Here is a 25,363-nt window from a genome sequence, read left to right as displayed (position 1 = left end):
TTTGTTTTGTGGGTTTTGTTTTGTTTGAGACAGGGTCTCACTCTGTTGCCCAGGCTGGAATACAGTGGCACAATCATGGATTGCTGCAGCCTCCAACTCCTGAGCTCAAGCAATCCTCTCACCTCAGCCTCCAAAGCAGCTAGGACTACAGGCAAGTGCCACCACACCTGGCCAATTTTTTTTTTTTTTTTTTTTTTTTTTTTGAGACGGAGTCTCACTCTGTCGCGCAGGCTGGGTGCAGTGGTGCGATCTCGGCTCACTGCAAGCTCCACCTCCCGGGTTCACGCCATTCTCCTGCCTCAGCCTCCCGAGTAGCTGAGACTATAGGCACCCGCCACCATGCCCAGCTAGTTTTTTGTATTTTTAGTAGAGACAGGGTTTCACCGTGTTAGCCAGGATAGCCTCGATCTCCTGACCTCGTGATCCGCCTGCCTCGGCCTCCCAAAGTGCTGGGATTACAACACCTGGCTAATTTTTAAATTTTTTGTACAGAGTGAGTCTCCCTATGTTGCCCGGGCTGGTTTTGAACTCCTGGGTTCAAGTGATCCTCCCACTTCAGCCTCCTAAAGTGTTGGGAGTACAGGTGTGAGCTGTACTCACCCAGCCAATAAATGGTTATTCTTTTTTGCTAATGGTAGTAAATTGATATTCTCAGGTTTGTCATAATGGTTTTACTTCAAATGAGCAAACCCTATTCATTCATATAGCAATTTCTACTGCAGTCTTGTTACTAAAGTTTTTAAGAAATTGGTAGGCCTGGTGCGGTGGCTCACGCCTTTAATCCCAGCACTTCGGGAGGCCGAGGCGGGTGGATCACGAGGTCAGGAGATCGAGACCATCCTGGCTAACACGGTGAAACCCCGTCTCTACTAAAAATACAAAAAATTAGCCGGGCGCGATGGCGGGCGCCTGTAGTCCCAGCTACTCGGGAGGCTGAGGCAGGAGAATGGTGTGAGCCCGGGAGGCGGAGCTTGCAGTGAGCCAAGATCGTGCCACTGCAGTCCAGCCTGGGCGAAAGAGCGAGACTCCATCTCGAAAAAAAAAAAAAAGCCAAGCATGGTGACACATCTGTAGTCCCAGCTACTGGGGAGGTTGAGGCAGGAGAATTGCTTGAGCCCAGGAGTTAAGAGGCTACAGTGAGCTATGATTGTGCCACTGCACTCCTAGGCAACAGAGTGAGACACTGTGTCTCATTTTTTTTTGGTATATCTTTCTGTCCTTCTTAAAGTGTTTCATGACCCATTTAGCATAACATACCTGTAGTTGTTATCCATTACTGTATCACCCCACATTACCTGACAAAAATAATTACCTGATAAAAATCAATGTGGCACCATGTGGTGCCAACTATCTATTCATCCATGAAGTCTTACAAATTGAAAAGTCCATATAATATTTACAAAAATGATCCTGAACCAATTGAGTGCTATGCCTTTGAACATGCTTCTCTTGCTTTGAGGCAGGGTCTCACTGTCACTCAGGCTGGAGTGCAGTTGTGCAATCTCGGCTCACTGCAACCTCCGCCTCCAGTGCTCAAGCAATTCTTCCACCTCAGCCACCTGAATGGCTGGGACCACAGGCGCATGCCACCATGCCCAGGTAATTTTTTAAATTTTTATTTATCTATTTATTATTTATTGAGACAGAGTTTCACTCTGTCGCCCAGGCTGGAGCGCAGTGGCACGATCTTGGCTCACTCCAGCCTCTGCCTCCCAGATTCAAGCGATTCTCCTGCCTCAGCCTCCTGAGTAGCTGGGACTACAGGCGTGCGCCACCATACCCAGCAAATTTTTGTATTAGTAGAGACAGGCTTTCACCATGTTGGCCAGGGTGGTCTTGAACTGACCTCAGGTGATCTGCCCACCTCAGCCTCCCAAAGTGCTGGGATTACAGGCGTGCGCCACCATGCCTCACCTAACATCTGTTTTATAAACAAATGTTTATAAAACATCTTGGAAGAACCCAAGGATGGAGACTGGACAGTGGGTGGGATATGGAGAAGAGTCTTAAAACCTGTAGATTCAGTTATGTTTAGAGTCTGGATGAGGTATGCTAGGAAAGGGGTGGTGAGAGAGCTGGGGTGGGGAAGTTGGTGGGAAGGACGGTATTCAGGTACTGAAGACTGAAGAAAGGTTGGGAGTCATTGTCAAGTAGGCAGCCAGCGTCAGGACCCAAGGACTCACCCATAGGTAGGTATTTCCAAAGCAGTTACTGCTTGAATAAGAACATTACTTCTACCTAGATAATACATTAAAACACAGTAGTTCTCAACTTTGGTACCGACCTTAGGTGATTAAAAGACTCTAAACAAGTCTGCAGTATTTGTAGGGTAACTATAGCAGTTGTCTCTCCTGGTCTATAAAAGCACCTGTTGTTACTTCATCATTTTGTAGCATCCTGATCCTGCTTGGGGATAGTTTATCATCCTAGTCTTAGTTACACTCACACATCCTTGAGATTTCACTAACCTGGGGCATTTCACCTCTTAGAGTAAGTTATACCCTCATTTAACAGCTCATGACATGGCCTGCTGAACACAACTTTTATTCTCACAGGCGTTAACATGATGCATTCTCTTGGCTGTGAGTCTGTATATAGAAAAAGAATTGTGTATTATCAGCCAGGAGCAGTAGCAGGTATCTGTAGTCCCAGTTACTCTGGAGGCTGAGGCCAGATGATAGCTGGAACCCAAGAGTTTGAGGCCAACCTAGGCAACATAGGGAAACCCCATTTCTATTTAAAAAAAAAAAAAAAAAAAGCTGGGCGCGGTGGCTCACGCCTGTAATCCCAGCACTTTGGGAGGCCGAGGCGGGCGGATCACAAGGTCAGGAGATCAAGACCATCCTGGCTAACACGGTGAAACCCCGTCTCTACTAAAAATAGAAAAAAAATTAGCCGGGCGTGGTGGCGGGCGCCTGTAGTCCCAGCTGCTGGGGAGACTGAGGCAGGAAAATGGCGTGAACCCGGGAGGCGGAGCTTGCAGTGAGCCCAGATCGCGCCACTGCACTCCAGCCTGGGCGACAGAGCGAGACTCCATCTCAAAATAAATAAATAAATAAAAAATAAAAAAATAAAAAAATAAATCTCTGTTGAGGCTGAGAACCACCTTGAAAACCAGGTTGAGAACTAAAGCATGGAAGCGTTTCCATGTGTGTTTTGTTTTTGTTTTTGAGACGAGTCTCGCTCTGTCGCCCAGCCTGGAGTGCAGTGGTGAGATCTCTGCTCACTGCAACTTTCGCCTCCCGGGTTCACGCCATTCTCCTGCCTCAGCCTTCCGAGTAGCTGGGACTACAGGCGCCTGCCACCATGCCCGGCTAATTTTCTGTATTTTTAGTAGAGACAGGGTTTCACCGTGTTAGCCAGGATGGTCTCGATCTCCTGACCTCGTGATCCACCCGCTTGGGCCTCCCAAAGTGCTGGGATTACAGGCTTGAGCCACCATGCCCGGCCTCCATGTGTGTTAAATTATTAAAATCTAAATGTCCTTGCTGGAATCAAATTGAGAACAGAAGTTTTTGGTTGAGTGGCTGCTTTTCTGCACCATCCACAAATATCACTCTGCTTGTTCAGACTCCATGATAAGTGCTTCATAATGTAAAATGTATAGAAGATGCTGGAGGAGGCCGGGCACGGTGGCTCACACCTGTAATCCCAGCACTGGGAGGCCGAGACGGGCGGATCATGAGGTCAGGAGTTCGAGACCAGCCTGGCCAACATGGAGAAACCCCATCTCTACTAAAAATACAAAAAATTAGCCGGGCGTGGTGGCACGCGCCTGTAGTCCCAGCTACTCGGGAGGCTGAGGCAGAAGAATCGCTTGACCCAGGGGGCAGAGATTGCAGTGAGCCAAGATGGCACGACTGCACTCCAGCCTGGGCAACAGAGCAAGATTCCGTCTCAAAAAAAAAAAAAAAAGATAAGGAAGCTTTGCACTCAAAGAAGGAAATTTTCATCTTTGACCAGATCCCAAAGGCCCATTTCCACCCCAAAGTATCAAAACGCATATATCCTACTAATATTAATAGTTTATTGAGCAATTAAGTTCCAGGCACCCAGCTAAGCCTCTCACGTGGACTGCACGACGAAATTCATACCCTGATTGATCCTCACTACAACTCAGAGGTAACATGGAATTTTACTGAGGCAAATGGTGGGACCTGGATTCCAGAAGCAATACTATTTGTGTGAAATGTCATGTCGCTGTAAAAGTCTGTTAGGGATTACCCAAAAAAAAAAAAAAAAAAAAAAAGTCCACTCAAGATTCCCTCGACTCCTCACCATATTGATACATTTTAGCTCAGAAATTAAAACAGCCTTGATTAGTGCAAAGCTAAGAAACTTCTGACTGCTATAATTTAAGATTTGAGCAGTGGGTGGCGGCGCGCACCTGTGGTTCCAGCTACTCTGGCGGCTGAGGTGGGAAGATCACTTGAGCCCGGGAGGTGGAGGCTGCAGTGAGCTATGATCACGTCACTGCACTCCAGCCTGGGCGACAGGGCGAGACCCTGTCTCAAAAAAAAAAGTTTTTTTTCCTATCCAAGTTTAGCCTTAAGATATCATCTTACAGCAAGTACCTTTGCTGCAAATAAAAATTCGCGATTTTTAAAAGGGACAAGAGAGAGTCAATGTCTTTTTTTTTTTTTTTTTTTTTTTTTGAGACGAAGTCTGCCCAGGCTGGTCTCAAACTCCCGGCCTGAAGCGATCACTCCTACCTCGGCCTCTTAAAGTGTTGGGATTACAGGCGTAAGCCACCGCGCCCGGTCTACTCCAGATCTTTAAAATCGCTTTTCAGCCCCCGACGACTCCTGGAGTGACCAGACTCTGAAACGCGCTCTGGGTCTTGGCGAGAATCTGAATAACCACCGGGGTAGAAGAAAGAGGTGGACACTAGGGCCAGACTAAGTAGAACCCGAACCCGGCAGATTCCGGTTTCCGGGTTGGCGTGCGCTGCCGCACCGGTCACGTGGACGTTTGGTCATGTGACTGCGTCCGTGGGCCTCCCGTTGGAACCGGCGGACGCTGTTGGCGTTGTGGGGCAGGGGGTGGTGGGGCAAGATGGCGGCTCACCTGTCCTACGGACGAGTGAACCTAAACGTGTTGCGCGAGGCGGTGCGTCGCGAGCTGCGCGAGTTCCTGGACAAGTGCGCAGGAAGCAAGGTGAGGGGCGGGAGGCAGCGACACCGCCCTCGCCTCCCCTGGTCCGGCCTGGATTAATCCGTTCCCTGACCGCCTGAGTTCGCGGTTTACGAGGTCCCCGGGGCTTCCAAGGAGGCGAGCCTCAGGGCCCTTTTACCTGCACCCCTGTGCAGGCGGCAGCGATGAAGGTGGGGAGCCTGGGCGTACAGCCTGGAGCCGGAGTGGCACCGCGACTGTTTTGTGAGAGCAGAGTAAGCCACTGTGATGGCCCGGCAGCTGATGAGCTGGTTTACGTCAGGTGTTTCCTCCGCTACCTGCCGAGGCACCGGACGGGTGAGCGGTCCAAGAATGTGGATGGTACAGTGTCCATTCATTACAGGGATCATACGTGTACCTTAGAAGCTCTCTTGAAACACCTGCACCTTGCAACCTGCTGCTCACGCGTGTTATGAGAGAAGTTGTAATCATTTGGGCTTTTAACCTGGCCTCCTAAAATAGTATAACTTCTCTAGTAGCACCCTTTTCACAAGGGAGTCAGGAACTAGATCAGAGATTTTATAGGATTTCTTTTAAATAGTGTCACCTCTCCTTCATCCCCTTAGGGTTTATCAGTCACCCTAAGTTACTGACAGTACAACTGTGAAAAGTCGAACTGGGGAGCCTCAGTCTTGTAGAGAACAGAACCCCAAGAGGTAGAGTGGGTGCTAGCAGCCTTTGAGAGAAGAAAGCAGGCTACATCATAGGGGCCCAGTTTCAATTCACCAAAGGATGCTGAAATCTGAATAACATCATGGATTGTATCAATGTCAGTATCCTGGTTGTAATATGTTATTCCTGGAGGAAACTGAGCAAAGCGTACAGGGGCTTGCTCTGTATTATTTCTTTTAACTAAACGTTAATGTACAATTATTTAAATAAATAATTTAAGAAAAAGAAATGATACTGGAGTTTAGCAGTAGAAATACTCATAGGGGCCTAGAGCAATGACTCATGGTGTCAAAAAGTCCTAGGTTGGAGTCCTCACTCCCTTTCACTCTGTATGGTCCAAGGTCTATATGGCTTTGGAAAGTTACTTGAATTTACTGAGCTTTTAAGGATTTTCTCTTTTGGCCAGGCGTGGTGGAAGAGGAAGTGCTGTGTAATCCCAGTACTTTGGGAGGCCACGGCAGGCAGCTCGCTTGAGCCCAGAGTTGGAGACCAGCTTGGGTGACATGGCGAAATCTCATCTCTACTAAAACAAAAATTAGCGTGATGTGGTAGCACACACCTGTAGTGCCAGTTACTCCAGAGGCTGAGATGGGAAGATCACCTGAGCCCAGGAAATCGAGGCTGCAGTGAGCTGTGATTCCAGCACTGCCCCATCTCAAAAAAAAAAAAAAAAGAAAAAGAAAAAAAAATCCTCTTTTGCCAAAGTAAGATTTGTAATACCTATATCGTAGGTTTTAATTTTGTATAGTTGACAATTTCCATATGGCTCAATTTAGTAATACCATGACACAGATATACAACAACTAAAATTCCTTCTTTCTGTTCAGGACAGTGATTAACTCCTTTCTCAGGACCAACAGTAGCATCACTTGCCCTGGATGCTATTTTTCTTTAGACTAAGGATATGAATGTGGTCAGAGGTAATTAAGTTTCTTTTATTCGGCCGTGTGCAGTGGCTCATGCTTGTAATCCCACCACTTTGGAAGGACGAGGCGGGTGGATCACCTTAGGTCAGGAGTTCGAGACCAGCCTGGGCAACATAGTGAAACCTCATCTCTACAAAAAGTACAAAAATTGGCCAGGCATGGTGGTGCGTGCCTGTAATCCCAGCTACTCAGGAGGCTGAGGCAGGAGAATCACTTGAACCCTGGAGGCAGAGGTTGCAGTACGCTGATATCACACCACTGCACTCTAGCCTGGGCAACACAGCAAGACTCCGTCTCAGAAACAAAATAACAGCAAAACCCCCCAAATTTTTAAATCTTTTTTCTCCTTTATGTATTATTATTATTATTTTAATCTTGTAACACTAGGAGAAAATTTTTTAACTCAGAATTTGAAGCAAATACTCCTCCTGTTTATGATAGGCCATTTTTTATTGGTATTGTTAAAATTCCTGATATTAACTATAATAAGAGAATGTTTCTCCCCTCTTACAGGCAATAGTTTGGGATGAATACCTAACTGGACCCTTTGGCCTGATTGCACAGTATTCACTATTGAAGGTAAATGAGCTATTTGGGTTTTGTTAGGGGATTAATAATTCTGTACTTTAGCAGTTACGATAGGATTTTATATTTCTTCCTGAATCATTGGTTTGCAAAGCTGTTTGGTCTTTATAAACACTAATGCTAGTGCCCGATTAACATTTTGTATCCATTGGCCAGTGATTCTATACTGATTCTAACATTGTATTATGTGACCATTTCCTGGTGTCTTTGATAGTTCATCATCATGTAAGAGACATTTGAATGCTGATGCAGTAACAGTGGCTTTATACTGAAACTTTGTCCTTTATGTATTTGGCTTTGAGGGAATCTAAATTTTGATATTAATGTGCACCTGATTGGGGGTATTTATGATTTCTGAGTCTGAAAATGATAGGTAAATTTCAGTCTTTTTGTTAACCTTTTGTGTGTTTGCCTAGGAACATGAAGTGGAAAAAATGTTCACACTTAAAGGAAATCGTTTGCCGGCAGCTGATGTGAAGAATATAATTTTTTTTGTCAGACCCAGGCTAGAGTTGATGGATATAATTGCTGAAAACGTGCTCAGGTATCTCAGAGCTTGTGTTTGATCTAAAAGAGTGTGGTTCTTATAATGCTTTTAATTTATGAGCTCCTTCTCATGGAAGACCCTCACTCTTGCCAGTGCAAGGTGGTCTTTTGGAAAACTGAGATAGGTATGGAAGAATATAAAAGAGGAGATGGGGGCTGGGGGGCGGTGGAGATAGTTAATGGGTACAACAAAAAATAGAATAAGACCTACTATTTGATAGCACAACAGTGTGACTATAGTTAATAATTACGTATTTTTAAACTTAAAGAGTGAGACTGGGCATGGTGGCTCACACTTGTAATCCCAGCATTTCGGGAGGCCAAGGCGGGTGGATCACTTGAGGTCAGGGGTTCGAGACCAGCCTGGCCAACATAGTGAAACCCCGTCTCTACTAAAAATACAAAAATTAGCCAGGTGTGGTGGCCTGTGCCTGTAGTCCCAGCTACTCGGGAGACTGAGGCATGATAATCTATTGAACCCGGGAAGCAGAGGTTGCAGTGAGCTGAGATCACGCCACTGCACTCCAGCCTGGGCAACAGAGGGAGACTCCATCTCAAAAAAAAAAAAAAAAAGAGTGTAATTGGATTGTTTTGTAACTCAAAGAGTAAGTGCTTGAGAGGATGTGTCCCCCCATTCTCCATGGTGTGCTTATTTCACATTGCATGCCCACATCAAAACATCTCATGGACCCCATAAATACATGTGCCTGCTGTGTACCCCCCAAAAATTAAAAATAGAGAGGATGAGAAACTTAGGAAGTTGTTGTCAGCAGTTTGAGAGGAGGATCATCCTATCTACCCATTCTTTCAAGATAGCCAAAAGCTTAAACCTGTGTCAGTAAAAAGGACCCTAGTTAAAAAAAAAAAAAAACCTCCAGCAGTTATTTTTAAATATACTGCATGTACTTGAATTTCATAAGCAAAAAAAAAAAAAAAAAAAAAAGAGCTGATTAAAATTTAATATAGCATCCAGTCTATAGAGGAAGTGCTCCCAGCCGAGTCTGCACTCTGTGGTACAATTGATTGTTGCAGCCCCTAAAATCTTAAAAGCATGTGGGCTATTTTTGGAAGTCCTCTGTCAAGGAGAGTAGGAGTGGGAGTCAAAAGTGATCTTTCATTTTAATTTAAGACTCTTTGTGGCTGCATTGCTTTGGTTGAAGAACCATTTGTTTTTAGTGAGACACAGATACCCTATTTCAATCAACCTGAGAGCTTCAATGCCCCATAAATGGTTTAAGAGAATGCTAAAATGTACTCGCCAGGACTCAGTGATGCTTTCCTGTCAGGGGGAAGAAAGAGAGAGAGAGTGGGTACAGCTGTAACACGTTGGGTCTGAGTCAGTTTTTGGTTATTTTTTTGAGACACAGTCTCACTCTGTTGCCCAGGCTGGAGTGCAGTGGTGGGATCTCTGCTCACTGCAACCTCTGCCTCCAGGGTTCAAGCAATTCCCCTGCCTTAGCCTCCCAAGTAGCTGAGATTACAGGCACACAGCACCATGCCCAGCTAATTTTTGTATATTTTTGTTTTAGTTTTTATTTATTTATTTTGAGATGGAGTCTCGCTGTGTTGCCCAGGCTGGAATGCAGTGGCGTAGTCTCGGCTCACTGCAACCTCTGCCTCCCGGGTTCAAGCGATTCTCCTGCCTCCCGGGTTCAAGCGATTCTCCTGCCTCAGCCTCCCAAGTAGCTGGGATTACAGGTGCCTGCCACCACGCCCGGCTAATTTTTTGTATTTTTAGTAGAGTCGGGGTTTCATCGTGTTGGCCAGGCTGGTCTCCAACTCCTGACCTCGTGATCCACCCGCCTCGGCCTCCCAAAGTGCTGGGATTACAGGTGTGAGCCACTGCGCCCAGCCATTTTTGTATATTTTATAGAGACAGGGTTTTGCCATCTTGACCAGACTGGTCTCGAACTCCTGACCTCAACTGATCCGTCCGCCTTGGCCTCCCAAAGTGCTGAGATTACAGGTGTGAGCCACTGCACCTGGCCTGAGAGTCAGTATTTATATGATTTATCTAGCCAGCATTTATTTAGTGTCTGCTATGTGCCAGGCAGTGGGGATAAAAAAAGCAAAATGGTCCATGACTCTTAGGAGCTCATAAGCTAACAAATGTTGCTTCCTTTGCAGTGAAGATAGACGAGGCCCAACGAGAGATTTTCATATTCTGTTTGTGCCACGCCGTAGCCTGTTGTGTGAACAGCGGTTGAAGGATCTGGGTGTCTTGGGATCCTTTATTCACAGGGAGGAGTACAGCTTAGATCTCATTCCATTCGATGGGGATCTCTTATCCATGGAATCAGAGGGTGCATTCAAAGTAAGTTTGGCATTTCCTTAACTTCAGGCATTAATTTTTGCCCAGTTTATGAGTGTGAGCATACCACAGTACTGATTACTGTGAAGCTGAGTCCCATTTTATATGTTTATTGATGTTTAAGATTTTCTGTTCAACAAATTGTTCATTTTCTTTGCCCATTTTTTCTTTTTGAGTAATTCTTTGTATATTCTGGATGTTGATCATTATGGATTATAAAAGCTGCAAGTATCTTCCCAGTCTGTGACTTGTCTTTTAACTTTGTTTTTTTGTTTTGTTTTGTTTTTTTGAGACGGAGTCTCACTTTGTCGCCTGGGCTGGAGTGCAGTGGCGCGATCTCGGCTCACTGCAGCCTCCGCCTCCTGGGTTCAAGGGATTCTTCTGCCTCAGCCTCCTGAGTAGCTGGGATTACAAGTGTGCGCCACTATGCTTAGCTGATTTTTGTATTTTTAGTAGAGACAAGGTTTCACCATGTTGGTTGGCCAGGATCCGCTTCATGATCCGCCTGCCTCAGCCTCCCAAACTGCTGGGATTACAGGCGTGAGCCACCGCGCCTGGCTTAACTTTGTGTATAATGTCTTTTATCATGTAGACACTTCCCATTAAAAGTAGTTAAATTTTAAAATAATAGCTTTATTTATTATAACTCACAATACTGGCTGAGCTAAGTGGCTCATGCCTGTAATCCTAGCACTTTAGGAGGCTGAGGCGGGTGGATCACCTGAGATCAGGAGTTTGAGACCAGCCTGGGAAACATGGGGAAACCCCGTCTCTTACTAGAAATACAAAATTAGCTGGGTGTGGTGGTGGGTCCCTGTGGTCCCAGCTATTCAGGAGGCTGAGGCAGGAGAATCACTTGAACCCGGGAGGCGGAGGTTGCAGTAAGCCGAGATTGCGCCACTGCACTCCAGCTTGGGCTACAGAGGGAGACTCTATCTCAAAAAAAAAAACAAAAACAAAAACAAAAAAACAAAACTCACAATGCCATGAAATTCTCTCCTTTAAGGTGCGAAATTCAGTGGTTTTTTAGTGTATTTACAAAGTTGTGCAACTATCTCCACTATCTAAGTATGGCACATTTTAACTATTCCGAAAAGAATCCCCATGCCCAGTAGCAGTCTGTCGCTATCTTTCCTTCCCTCAGCCTCTGGCAACCACTAATTTAGTTCAGTCTGTATGAATTCGCTTATTCTGGAGTTTTCCTTTTCTTCCTTTTTTTGAGATAGAGTCTCACTCTTTTGCCCAGGTTGGAGTGCAGTGACGTGATAATACCTCACTGCAGCCTTGACCTCCTAGGCTTGAACGAATTTTCAGCCTCAGCCTTTTGAGTAGCTGGAACTACAGGCATGTGCCACCACACCTGGCTAATTTTTCTTTAATTTCTTTTTTTCTATTTTTATTTTTTGGAGAGACAGCGTCTTATTATGTTGTCCAGGCTGGTTTTGAACTTATTCTGGAGATTTTTTAGAAATGAAATTCTGTAATACATAAATGGTCCTTTGTGTCTGGCATCTTCACTTAGTGTAATGTTTTCGGGGTTCATCCAGGTTGAAGCCTGCCCGAGGCCTTCATTCCTTCTTATTGCTGAATAGTATTCCATTGTAATGATATTATCATTCATCAGTTGATGGACACCTGATGGGTTGTTTCCACTTTTTGGCTGTCACGATACTGTGAATATTGTGAAAAGTTTTTATGTGGATGTATGGTTTCATTTCTCTTAGATATACCTAGGAGTAGAGACTGGGCGTGGTGGCTCACACCTGTGATCCTAGCACTTTGGGAGGCTGAGGTGGATGGATCACTTGAGGTTGGGAGTTCAAGACCAGCCTGACCAACATGGAGAAATCCTGTCTCTACTAAAAATACAAAATTAGCCAGGCATGATGGCGCATGCCTGTAATCCCAGCTACTTGGGAGGCTGAGGCGGGAGAATCGCTTGAACCTAGGAGGTGGAGGTTGCAGTGAGCTGAGATTGCGCCATTGCATTCCAGCCTGGGCAACAAGAGTGAAACTCTGTCTCAAAAATACATACATACATACATACACACACACATACATACACACACACACACACACCCCTAGGAGTAGAATTGCCAAGTCATGTGGTAACTCTGCATTTAACATTTGGAGGAGCTGCCAAACTCTTTTGCACTGAAGCTGTACCGTTTGTACTCCCAGCAGCAGTGTGGGAGGGTTCCAGTTGTATATCCACATGGACAGACTTATTATTCTGTCTTTTTTTTTTTTTTTTTTTGAGATGGATTGTCACTTTGTCACCCAGCCTGGAGTACAGTGGCGCGATCTCGATCTCGGCACACTGCAACCTCTGCCTCCCAGGCTCAAGCAATTCTCCCGCCTCAGCTTCCTGAGTAGATGGGATTACAAGCATGAACCACCACGCCTGGCTAGTTTTTGTATTTTTAGTGGAGATGGGGTTTCGCCATGTTGGTCAGGCTGGTCTTGAACTCCTGACCTCAGGTGATCCACCTATCTCAGCCTCCCAAAGTGCTGCGATTACAGGTGTGAGCCACCATGCCTGGCCTGTTATTCTTTGAATTTAGTCATCCTACTGAGTATGAAGTGGTGTCTCATTGTAGTTTTTATTTGCATTTCCATAATGACTAAAGATGTTGATCATCTTTTCGTGTGCCTGTTGGCCTTTGTTTGTCTTCAGCTAAACAAATGTCTGTTCAGATCACTTGCCCGTTTTTAAAATTGAGTTCTGTCATTTTTATTACAGAATTGTAAGAATTTTTAATAGATTCTAAATGCAAGTCTCTCCTCAGATACATGATTTCCAAGTATTTTCTTTTGTTCTGTGAGTTCTTTTCACTTTCTTGGTGAGATTGGTGTCGTTCGATGCACCAAAGTTTTAAATTTTGGTGAAGTCTCTTTTATCCAGTTTTTCTCTTGTTACTTGTGCTTTCAGTGTCATCTCTGAGAAGCCATTGCCTACCCCAGGATCACAAAGATTCACTCTGATGTTTCCTTCTAAGAGTTCTATAATTTTTTATTTTTTAAAGAGACAGGTCTCACTATGTTGCCCAGGCTGGTCTCAAACTCCTGAGCTCAGGCAATCCTCCCGCCTCAGCCTCCCAAAGTGCTGGGATTACAGGTGTGACCCACCGCGCCCAGCTTATAATTTTTCTACGTCTTATGTTTAGGTCTTCAACCCATTTTAAGTTAATTCTGTATGTAATGCAAGGTGGGGGTCCAAATTTCATTTTTTGCACATGGATATCTATTTGTTCCAGCACTATTTGTTGAAAAGACTGTATTTTCCTCATTGAATTGTTTTGGTACCCTTGTCAAAAATCAATTGTTCACAAATGTAAGGGTCTGTTTTTGGTCTTTTAGTTCTGTTTCACTGATCTATATGTCTGTATGTCCGTCCTTATGCCAGTACTACACTGTCTTGATTACAGTAGCTTTGCCATAAGCTTTGAAATCAGAAGTGTGAGTCCTTCACCCTAAAGCAGGTAAATATATCACTTTTGTTCTTTTAGTTTCTGCTTTTTGAGTCTTCATAAATCTTCCACTCTGCAGACAAGAAGAAAATCTTTTTTTTTTTTTGAGATGGAGTCTCACACTGTCACCCAGGCTGGAGTGCACTGGCGTAATCTCAGCTCACTGCAACCTTCACCTCCCAGGTTCAAGCAGTTCTCCTGCCTCAGCCTCCCAAGTAACTAGGATTACAGGCACACACCGCCACGCGCAGCTAATTTTTTTGTATATTAGTAGAGATGGTGTTTCACCGTGTTGTCCAGGCTGGTCTTAAACTCCTGAGCTTCCACCTGCGCCTGGCCCTTTTTTTTTTTTTTTTTTTTTTTTTTGAGGCAGAGTCTCACTCTGTTGCCCAGGCTGGAGTGCAGTGGCACAGTCTCGACTCACTGCAACCTCCGCCTTCTGGGTTCAAGCAGTTCTCTTGCCTCAGCCTCTCAAGTAGCTGGGATTACAGGCATCCACCACGACGCCCGCCTAATTTTTGTATTTTTAGTAGAGACGGGATTTTACCATGTTGCCCAGACTGATCTCAATGTCCTGATCTCAGATGATCCACCTGCCTCGGCCTCTGAAAGTGCTGGAATTACAGGCGTGAGCCACTGTGCCTGGCCTGAAGCTACTTTTTACCCCAGTTCTCAGACTGCCCCTTATCCCAGAAGCAATCACTATTTCTCTTTTAATTTGGGGTGGGGGGGATATTATATGCAGCTACAGCTCATAGTATATAATCCCTCCCCACTTTTGTACAAGTAGTAGCATATGATATATACACTTTGGTATGTTGCATTATTCTCTTAATAATATCTCTGAGTCATTTTCTACCACGTATGGCAATACTTGTTTATTCTCATTTGAAGCTGCATAGAGTTCCATTGTTTGGATGTACATAATGTATTAAATCAGCTTTCTGTTGGAGAGCATTTTTTTCCTCTGTACGCTGTTGGAGGCAGTGCTGCCGAGAATGAGCCTGTTTGTAGGCCCCTCTGCACATGCGCCCTTTGCAGGCTGCTTTTGCCTTTGTCATTTCTTTTGACATTGCTTCTGGTAACTTTGGCTGTATGTATGTTTTTAACATAATCACACTTACCCATGTTTCTTTGATTTATGAGTTAATGATGCTGCTGCTGCTGGTGCCGCTGCTGCTGCTCTGGAGACTAGAACTTTTTTTTTGTTTTAATTGTTTTTGAGGCAGAGTCTCACTCAGTCACCCAGGCTGGGATGCAGTGGCACAATCTCAGCTCACCGCAACTTCCACCTCCCCAGTTCAAGCAATTCTCCTGTCTTAGCTATCCGAGTAGCTGGGATTACAGGAACACGCCACCACGCCCGGCTAATTTTTGTATTTGTAGTGGAGTTGGGGTTTCACCATGTTGGCCAGGCTGGTCTCGAACTCCTGACCTCAAGAGATCTGCTTGCCTCAGCCTCCCAAACTGCTGGGACTGCAGATGTGAGCCACCGTGCCTGGCCTTTTTTTCTTCTTACCAATAAAATACTTCGAAGGTAGAGACTAGAACTTTAGGGAACTGCTGGTATAGTACATAAAATTATTGGAATCTTGTTTTCCCCATTGTGTTGTTACAGAGATCACCTCGTTAAAAGAGATAATTTGTTGACAGTTTTCACAAAAGGGGGAAAAATGAAACTTATTTAAAAAAATAAAATAGGCCAGGCACAGTGGTTCATGCCTGTAATCCCAGCACTTTGGGAGACCAAGGTGGGAGGATCACTTAAGGCCAGGAGTTCGAGACCAGCCTGGACAACAGAGTGAGGCCCTGTCTTTACAAAACATTAGCCAAGCATGGTGATGTGCACCTGTCATTCCAGTTACTCAGGAGGCTGAGGCAGAAGGATCACTTGAGCCCAGGAGGTTGAGGCTGCAGGGCGCTGTGATCACACCAGTGCACTCCTGCCTGGGTGACAGAGTGAGACCTGGCCACAGAAAAAGCGAAAAATAAAAAAGTTAATCTGGGGCAGTAGAAGTCAGTGGCACCACCGACTAATCCTATAACCAGGGGACTTTCTTGGCTTTTTTTTGAGACGGAGTCTCACTCTTGTTCCCCAGGCTGGAGTGCTGTGTGGCGCAATCTCAGCTTACTGCAACCTCCACCTTCCAGGTTCAAGCAATTCTCCTGCCTCAGCCTCCCGAGTAGTTGGAATTACAGGTGCCCGCCACTGCACCTGGCTAATTTTTTGTATTTTTAGTAGAGACGGGGTTTCACCATGTTGGCCGGGCTGGTCTCGAACTCCTGACCTCATGATCTGCTCACCTCGGCCTCCCAAAGTGCTGGGATTACAGGCGTGGGCCACCGCGCCCAACCCTCTTGGCTCTTTTGTACCTTGTTCCCTAGTGGTTTGCTTATACTAAATCCTACCTGATGGTAATATAGATTTCCTTCTAACATTTTACAGGAAAATTTCAATATACCAAAAAATTGAATTGTACAGTGAACACCTATCTATCCACCACTTATCTTCTGGATTAACAGTTTTCTATATGTGCTTTATCACATACCTGTGATGGTATACTCATTTTTAATTAATCCATATTTGTGTATTTAATGGGAATTGGTAGCAGCCGAAGCAAACTCTCTTGGAGTGACAAAATCTGTGCAGAGGAGAAATAACCTGTTTATTTTACTTATGATTTGTAAGAAAGGGCAGAACTATTTTCTTTTTTTTTTTTTCCTTGAAACTGAGTTTCACTCTGCCGCCTAGGCTGGAGTGCGTTGGTGCCATCTCGTCTCATTGCAGCCTCCACCTCCTGGGTTCAAGTGATTCTCCTGCCTCAGCCTCCTGAGTAGCTGGGACTACAGGCGCCCGCCACCACACTGGCTCATTTTTTGTGTTTTTGGTAGAGACAGGGTTTCACCATGTGGCCCAAGCTGGTCTCGAACTCCTGACCTCAGGCAATCCACCGCCTCAGCCTCCCAAAGTGCTGGGATTACAGGCGTGAGCCACCGCTTCTGGCCAGAACTATTTTCTACTGAGAATTTCAAGCCTTTGGCTTTGTACATTCACCTAAGATGCTGTTTTGGCTGGACATGGTGGCTCATACCTGCCAGCACTTTGGGAGGCTGAGGTGGGCGGATCACCTATGGTCAGGAGTTCGAGACCAGCCTGGGCAACATAGCAAAACTCCATCTCTACTAAAAATAAAAAAAAATTAAAATTAGCTGGGTGTGGTGGTGCATGCCTGTAATCCCAGCTACTTGGCAGACTGAGGCAGGAGAATCACTTGAGCCCGGGAGGCAGAGGTTGCAGTGAGCCAAGATCGCACCACTGTACTCCAGCCTGGGCAGCAGAGCGAGAACCTATCTCAAAAAAAAAAAAAGCGGGGGCGTGGATTGGGGGAGTTAGAGGAAGTGGCAGAAAAAAAAAAGAAAGGACTTTATCTGGATGGTAAAGCTAAGAGCTTTGACCTAAGAGCCTAATTTTAAAGTCAACCCCGATTTTTTATGGAGATGACGTTAATTGTATTTCTGTGATTGGCTTCAGGAGGTACATCTAGATCTCTCTGTGTTTTGAGTTACAGTTGTGATCATCTATGTCATTGTTCTGTGTAAAATGTGGGGATTAGAGTTCTGCCCAGTCAAATGCTCAATAACATTGCTTAAGGTACTGTGGCCTTTATGCGTATATATAAAAATCAGCATATATAAAATCTGCCTCTTGTATGCAAACTGCAAGGTATTCTGTTGTGTGGGTATATGAGACTTTGGGGTTAAAAAATGTGCATTTAAATGTTAAGGGTATTGGGCTGGGTGTGGTGGCACTTTGGGAGGCCAAGGCAGACGGATCACCTGAGGTTAGGGGTTCGAGACCAGCCTCGGCAACATGGTGAAACCCCATCTGTATTAAAAACACAAAAACTTAGCCAGGCATGGTGGTGGGCACCTATGATCCCAGCTACTCAGGAGGCTGAGGCAGGAGAATCACTTGAACTCGGGAGGTGGAGGTTGCAGTGAGCTGAGGTTGCCCCACTGCACTCCAGCCTGGGTGATAGAGCAAGACTCTGTCTCAAAAAAGGAAAAACAACCAAGATTAAAATCTGTTGTTAACTTTTACATCTTTTAAAAAATATTGTAAAAGAGATGTCTTTGTAGTAGTACAACTTAAAAAAATTAAGTAAAATATGAATGCTGTTTGGAGGGGAGTTCCTTAATGTCTTTTTTTTTTTTTTTTTTTTTGAGACAGTCTTGCTCTGTTGCCCAGGCTGGAGTGCAGTGGCACAATCTCAGCTCACTGCAACCTCCACCTCCCGAGTTCAAGTGATTCTCCTGCCTCAGTCTCCTGAGTAGCTGGGATTACAGGCACATGCCACCACACCTGGCTAATTTTTGTATTTTTAGTAGAGAAGGGGTTTCACCATTTTGGTCAGGCTGGTCTAGAACTCCCGACCTCATGATCCTCCCCGCTCGGCCTCTCAAAGTGCTGGGATTACAGGCGTGAGCCACCGCGCCCAGCCCTCAATGTCTTTTGCCCTTGAATGTTCATCTGATCTGGAGTTTTAAGTAGTTTTGCCAAAAAGTGTGTCTTTTGACATATTCTCGGTGATCTGCCATATTCAGGGAAATGTTAAAATATACCACACTTGAAAGAGTAGTCCGGCGACACTCTCAATAATAACCAAACGCTCCCCACCATGTCTGCCATCCTTCCTCCCTGGGGCAGAGGGCCTGACAAGTGACAACCCCGCTCTCTCTTCCTCAGACCCTGGACCCTCAGGGCCCCCTCAGTTCTGGCTGTGGACAGCAGGGACATGTTGGGTTGATAGAGGTGGAGGGAATTGATAAAATGTACCATATTGATTTATGAGTGGATAACGGTTGTAAAAAACCCAAATAATTCCAAATAAAAGCTAACTGTTACTGAGCATTTGCTGTATGTTTCAGGTACCGGGATTAAATGCTTTACATGTATTTTTCTCATTTAATACTTGCCCTATGTGGACTATACTCCCTTCTACATATGAATAAATTGAGGCACAAAGAGATTCTCTAACTGGCCCAGGGCACAGCTAGTAAGTGACACAGTTGGGTTCAGAACAAGGCAACCTGAGTCTAGAACCTGTGTTTTGATCCACCTGTATGAAAAGTGACTGCTTCCCTCCTCTCACCTCACAGGTGGTTTTTTTCTCTCTCTCTGGTTTTTTTAAAGAGATGGGGTTGGCTGGGCGCGGTGGCTCACGCCTGTAATCCCAGCACTTTGGGAGGCCGAGGTGGGCGGATCACGAGGTCAGGAGATCGAGACCATCCGGGCTAACATGGTGAAACCCCGTCTGTACTAAAAAATACAAAAAAATTAGCCGGGCGTGGTGGCGGGTGCCTGTAGTCCCAGCTACTTGGGAGGCTGAGGCAGGAGAATGGCGTGAACCCGGTAGGTGGAGCTTGCAGTGAGCCGAGATCGCGCCACTGCACTCCAGCCAGGGCGACAGAGCGAGACTCCATCTCAAAAAATAAAAATAAAAAAAGAGATGGGGTCTTGCTCTGTTGCCCAGAGGGGAGCGTGGCAGTGCGATCATAGCTCATTGCAGCCTCAAACCCCTGGGCTCCGGTGATCCTCCTGCCTTACCCTCCTGAGTAGCTCAGATACAGATGCATGCCACTATCCCTGGCTAATTATTTAATTTTTTATAGATACAGGGTCTCACTATGTTGCCCAGGCTGGTCTCAAACTCCAGAGCTCAAGTGATCCTCCTATCTCAGCCTCCCAAAGTGCTGTGATTACAGCCATGAGCCACTGCACCTAGCCTTCCCAGGTGGTTTTGTGTGTATTTTGGAGGTTCTTTTTTCTTTTCTTTTTTTTTTTTTTTATACTTTAAGTTCTAGGGTACATGTGCACAACATGCAGGTTTGTTACATATGTATACATGTGCCATGTTGGTGTGCTGCACCCATTAACTCATCATTTACATTAGGTATATCTCCTAATGCTATCCCTCCCCCCTTCCCCCACCCCACAACAGGCCCTGGTGTGTGATGTTCCCCTTCCTGTGTCCAAGTGTTCTCATTGTTCAATTCCCACCTATGAGTGAGAACATGCAGTGTTTGTTTTTTTGTCCTTGTGATAGTTTGCTGAGTTGGAGGTCCTTTTTTCAATGCAAAAATATATATATTTTATAAAATGAGATCATACTCAACAGATTGTGGCCTTCGGTTGTCAGTTGTCATGAAAATCTGCCTCATCCTTTTTAAAAACAATAAAGTATTCGTCCTGTGGTCTTTTGCATTTCTGGGTATTAGCATGTCGCTCTCCCAGCATGTCCTACCAGAGTTTACTCTCACCAGTGAATGGGAACCCATCGTTCAGTGTAAGTCTGTATTCTTCCGTCTTTTATTTAAGAGCTGATTCAGAAGAGCTGGCATGCTGGGTGAACAGTTTTCTCCCAGAAGCCCCGGCTCTGCCCAGGAGAGGTGCTTCCATGTCTGCACCCACCCTGGGGCTGCCAGCCTCAGGGCCTGGTCTGACAGGCAGCAGTTTTGGAAAATGAACTTGAGTCCCCAATTTTCCTGGCACAGTGTGAAATAACTGGAAATGATTTTATTGTCTGTCGCTGCACCCCAGCCCCAGGAACAGAGATGGGCCCCTGGGAGGCCCCCATGGCCTGGCAGTAATTGGCCTTTTCCCTCACAGGAGTGCTACCTGGAGGGTGACCAGACGAGCCTGTACCACGCAGCCAAGGGGCTGATGACCCTGCAAGCTCTGTACGGAACGATCCCCCAGATCTTTGGGAAAGGAGAATGCGCTCGGGTGAGAACCAGCTGCTTTGTGGTGGTAAAGGAGGGCCCTTCACACCCCAAAAGGGAGGAGGAACAGGAAGCTCCTTACAAACAAATTCAGTTGATCTTAATTATTTGTGAATACTGTACTCATGAATTTGCCTACTGATTAAAATGCACTTATAACCCTCCAAGTCAGTACTCATGGTGCTTTTGTGGGCGTGCACAGTGGTGACAGTTTGAGTAACCACTGCGCATGTTCCCAACTGAGGCAGGTGACACTCCACCTTCCCATTTCAGCTCTCAGACTGCAAACAAGTGTACTTTTCACAGTCTCACTGTCATATTTTCCACACGTGTATACTTTTTTTGGTGATTTCACTGTTTAAAATGGCCTGCAAATGTAGGACTGAGGTGCAGTCTGGTGTCTTGTGCACAAGAAGGCTGTGGTGTGCCTGGCAGAGACATTACGTGTGTCAGAGACACTTCGTTCAGGCACGAGTCACAGAGCTGCCGGCTGTCAGTTCAGTGTGAGTGATCAACAATTATGTTAAGTCAGGCATCTTTAAGCAGAAACACATATAAAACTGGGTTACGTATTGATCAATTGACAGAAACGTTGAGACCAGAGGCTCCCAGGAACCTAAGTCTGCGTTTCTCCCAGGAACAGTGGTTCCATCTTCGCTAATTTAGTGTTTGCAGTGACTTCATAGAACATAACTAGTGCGAATCACAAGAATAGACTGACCTGATTTTATGCCTCATTGGCAAATGGCGGCTGCCTTGGTGCAAGTGTCGGGATGGGTGCCAACAGCAAGATGCTTTTCTAGAGCTGCTTATTTCTAAGCAATGCACTCTTCCAGTTTTTCTCCTTTTTTACTTTTTTGATTGTCTTTCTGGTTTTAGACAAATTTTAAAATCTGCTCGTTCCCAGGGGGGCCCCACCTCATCCAATGTTTTGTTTCCAGCAAGTGGCCAATATGATGATCAGGATGAAGAGAGAGTTTACAGGAAGCCAGAATTCAATATTTCCTGTTTTTGATAATCTCTTGTTGCTTGATCGGAATGTGGATTTATTAACACCTCTTGCCACTCAGCTGACATATGAAGGACTCATTGATGAAATTTATGGCATTCAGAACAGTAAGTACGTGACATCTGTTTTCACTAATAGGTAATATGAGAAGAATATCCTTTGTGGAGGCTACTGTTTGTATATTGCACACTTGAGCATAATTTAAAGTCAGAAATCCAATTTTAATGATTCAGATTGTAGATTAATACAGACCTTTTTGTAAGCAATTTAGCAACACGTAAAACTTTTCTAACCCTTGGCCAAAGAAAACCCAAAGCCTAAGAATGTGCCTTGAGGAATCATTCCAAAAAAGAGGATCAGTGAGGTTTGCATAAGAATTTCGATTTCTATTTTCTTACCAGAATTTTCCAAACAATCTCAGTGGTTGAGTACATTATGAAATATTATGGAACCACCTGGGTGTGGTGGCTCACACTTGTAATCCCAGCTCTTTGGGAAGCCAAGGCGGGCAGATCACTTGAGGTCAGGTGTTCAAGACCAGTCTGGCAAACATGGTGAGATCCCCGTCTCTACTAAAAATACAAAAAATTAGCTGAGTGTGGTGGTGCGTGCCTGTAGCCCCAGCTACTTGGGAGGCTGATATGGAGGAATTGCTTGAACCCGGGAGGAGGAGGTTGCAGTGAGCCGAGATAGCGCCACCGCACTCCATCCTGGCAACAGAGAGAGACTGTCTCAAAAAAAAGAAAATATTTGGAACCATCAAAATAATAAATGTGGAACATGAAAAACTGCGTAGCCATGCCTATTTCAATTAGAAGTTGTTATATATGTGTCTGCGTATGTATGTGTGTTCCAAACTATATTTATATTTATAAAAAATAACTAAGAATACCGTAAAAACTGGAAATAACTGGAGGTGGAATAATCAGACCATGCCTCCAAAGGGTTAGTTTTTAGAAAGCTGCTTCCTTTACATAGAAATCAGAGAACCCTTGAAACAATAAAAATACTGACCTCTGACTTTCAGACACTATGATTCAGTGACATCTGAGCAAATTGCATTTGTCGGTGACACAAGAGTTGGCCGGAAGTTTAGTGCCCAGGCCGGTCCTTGTCCCCTGTGAGCAGAGGCCAAGGGTCTCCCACAGAGGGCACTGGCATTTGCGACGCACACATCCTTGCAGCCGGCAGTGGTTGACGAAGGCGGCGGAAGCAGTGGCGTTTGTGCTGGTTTGGAAAGACGCGGAGAGTTTAGACGGAGATCCTGGGGCAGGGGCAGTCGGCATCATACACAGAGTCATGACGAGCCAAGCAACGTGGTTGAGTGGAGTGCATGGCTGGAGAAATATTTTTTAAAAATGGCTGGTACAGGAGGTCGAGGCCACTCTATGGAAGATGTGGATGGCTGGTTAGTGCCTGGCCTTGGTGGGTGATTAGGTAGATCACAAGCATGTTTGGTTTGGCTGGTTTTGGTCCACATGATATTTATTTCTGTCAGCTTTAAAATGTGATACATTTTAAGTAATAATCCTGAATTATGCCATGACGAAAAATATTGGAAGCACTGGCAAGAGGCCACGCTCCCACTGGTGGCCAGGACCCAGTGTCTCTAGAGCTCCCTGCCTCACCACAGACCCCTACACCTGTCTCAGCCTGGCCTTCTTCCCTCGTCTGCATAGTCCCCGGCCTCTATTGCCATCCTGAATGAAGTCACAGGGAGCCAAGGGAAGGCCTGAGGAGAGGGATGTGTAAGAAAGATGAGGCTGGTCGCGGTGGCTCACTCCTGTAACCCCAGCACTTTGGGAGGCCAAGGCAGGCAGATCACGTGAGATCAGAAGTTTGAGTCCAGGCTGACCAACATGGTGAAACCCCATCACTACTAAAAATACACACATACACACACACACACACACACACACAGCTGGATTTGGTGGCCCATGCCTGTAGTACCAGCTATTCAGGAGGCTGAGGCACGAGAATCGCTTGAACTTAGGAGGTGGAGCTTGCAGTGAGCCAAGATCGCACGGCTGCACTCCAGCCTGGGTGACAGAGTGAGACTTTGTCTCAAAAAAATAATAAAATAGGTGAAAATTTTTTTTAATATTTAAAAAGAAAGAAAAGAAGGAAGAGAGGAAGGGCCTGCAACTCAGAGGGAAACGGACTCGTGGTTGCCAGGACTACAGGAAGGGGATGGGGAATCACCACTTATTGGCTACAGGGTTTCCCTTTGGGATAAAAAAGTGTGGAACTAGATACTGGCTGTGGTCCTACCATGTTGTATATGTACTAAATGCTACTGGATCATTCACTGTAAAACAAAGTAGTAATTTTTATATTATGTACAATTTACCACAAGAATGGATGAATGAATGACGTGGGTGACGGAGAGACATGAGGAGGCGTTTCCACATGTATGGAAGGTCTTTAGTGATAAGATTGTAAAAAGTCTTTTTATTATTGTTTGTCAAAAAAATGGCACCTTTAATATTTTTTAAAACTCTATTTATTGACAGAGGAATTTATTTCAGGAGAGCCCTATGCTGGGTTGTGGGTGGAAATCAAAGAAACAGGGTGGTCCCAGAGCATGTAGCACCCAGGAAGGCATGAAAGAAGAGCTCTGAAGTTCAGAATGGGGAGTGGTGGGGGGAGAGGCGGCCTGGGAGTTGGCCCAGGGACAGCTGTATAGGAGAGGTGGGAGGTATGTGGGAAGGGATTTTCCAAGAAGAGAAAAAATATGTATAAATTCCCAGCCTCCTTGTAGCAAGTTTTTTCGTAATGTAAGTCAAACATTGATTAGAAAAAAAATTGGAAAAATAGAAGAAAACATAGATCCGTTATTATCCTCCAACCCTACCCCACAGCCCTGTGGCCCCAAACCTTGGGACAACCACTGTTAATATTGTGGTATTATTTCCTAGTCTTTTTTTCCCCTTGTGTAGTTTATTGTAGTTAACAAAAAATGGAATCAGGTTGTACAAATAGTTTCAAACCTGAGTTTTGATTTGGTATGCTAATGAGCATTTTCCTAGTGTATGCATACTGTAATCGTTACATTAAAATCCACAGTATAGGCCAGGCATGGTGGCTTATGCCTGTAATCCTAGCACTGTGGGAGGCCAAGGCGGGCCAATCACCTGAGGTCAGGAGTTCGAGACCAGCCTGACCAACATGGTGAAACCCCATTTCTACTAAATACAAAAAAAAATTAGCCAGGCATGGTGGCGGGCGGCTATAATCCCAGCTGCTTGGGAGGCTGAGGCAGGAGAATTGCTTGAACCTGGGAGGTGGAGGTTGCAGTCAGCCGAGATCATGCCACTGCACTCCAGTCTGGGTGACAGACTGAGACTCTGTCTCAGTTAAAAAACAAAAAAGTGGCTGGACACAGTGGCTCATGTCTGTAATCCCAGCACTTTGGGAGGTTGAGGTGGGCGGATCATCTGAGGTCAGGAGTTCGAGACTAGCCTGGTCAACATGGTGAAACCTGTCTCTACTAAAAGTACAAAAATTAGTCGGGTGTGGTGGCGGGCACCTGTAATCCTAGCTACTCAGGAGGCTGAGGCAGGAGAATCGCTTGAACCCGGGAGGTGGAGGTTGTAGTGAGCTGAGATCACACCACTGCACTCCAGCCTGGGCGAGAGAGCGAGACTCCCTCTTAAATAAATAAATAAATAAATAAAATAAGAGAGAGAGAGAGAGATCCTCCCACCTAAGCCTCTCAAAGTGCTGGGATTACAGGCATGAGCCACCGTGCCCAGCCTACATAAGATTTTTTTCATATATCAGATTATTTTCTTTCCCTGGATTCCCTGATGCAGGATTTTTGGGGTGAAAGGCACTTGGTACATGTTGCCAAATTGCTTTACTGCAGAGTTACACCAGCTCCATGCCA

General features: G+C 45.4%; 1 protein-coding gene across 7 annotated transcripts in view; it reads left to right on the top strand.

The window, feature by feature from the left end:
- Positions 1-4,849: 4,849 nt before the first annotated feature.
- Positions 4,850-25,363, top strand: part of VPS33A (VPS33A core subunit of CORVET and HOPS complexes) — a 35,976-nt gene continuing 15,462 nt past the window's right edge. The window contains exons 1-6 of one of the 7 annotated variants that reach the window (XM_019038977.4): positions 4,850-5,157; positions 7,284-7,349; positions 7,772-7,899; positions 10,029-10,215; positions 20,353-20,469; positions 21,407-21,581. In XM_019038977.4, coding sequence (XP_018894522.1) covers positions 5,056-5,157; positions 7,284-7,349; positions 7,772-7,899; positions 10,029-10,215; positions 20,353-20,469; positions 21,407-21,581 — 775 coding nt within the window. In that variant the 5' untranslated portion in view covers positions 4,850-5,055. Of the gene's footprint in view, positions 5,494-6,676; positions 6,765-7,283; positions 7,350-7,771; positions 7,900-10,028; positions 10,216-20,352; positions 20,470-21,406; positions 21,582-25,363 lie in introns of those variants that run through there. The other 6 variants (XM_019038978.4, XM_055358246.2, XM_055358244.2 and 3 more) reach the window with 6 other exon arrangements.

Source organism: Gorilla gorilla, chromosome 10 (genome assembly GCF_029281585.2).
Source record: "Gorilla gorilla gorilla isolate KB3781 chromosome 10, NHGRI_mGorGor1-v2.1_pri, whole genome shotgun sequence".
Classification (NCBI taxonomy): domain Eukaryota; kingdom Metazoa; phylum Chordata; class Mammalia; order Primates; family Hominidae; genus Gorilla; species Gorilla gorilla.
The sequence above is the reverse complement of the archived record's forward strand: the minus strand, read 5'-3'. Positions and strand labels throughout refer to the sequence as shown.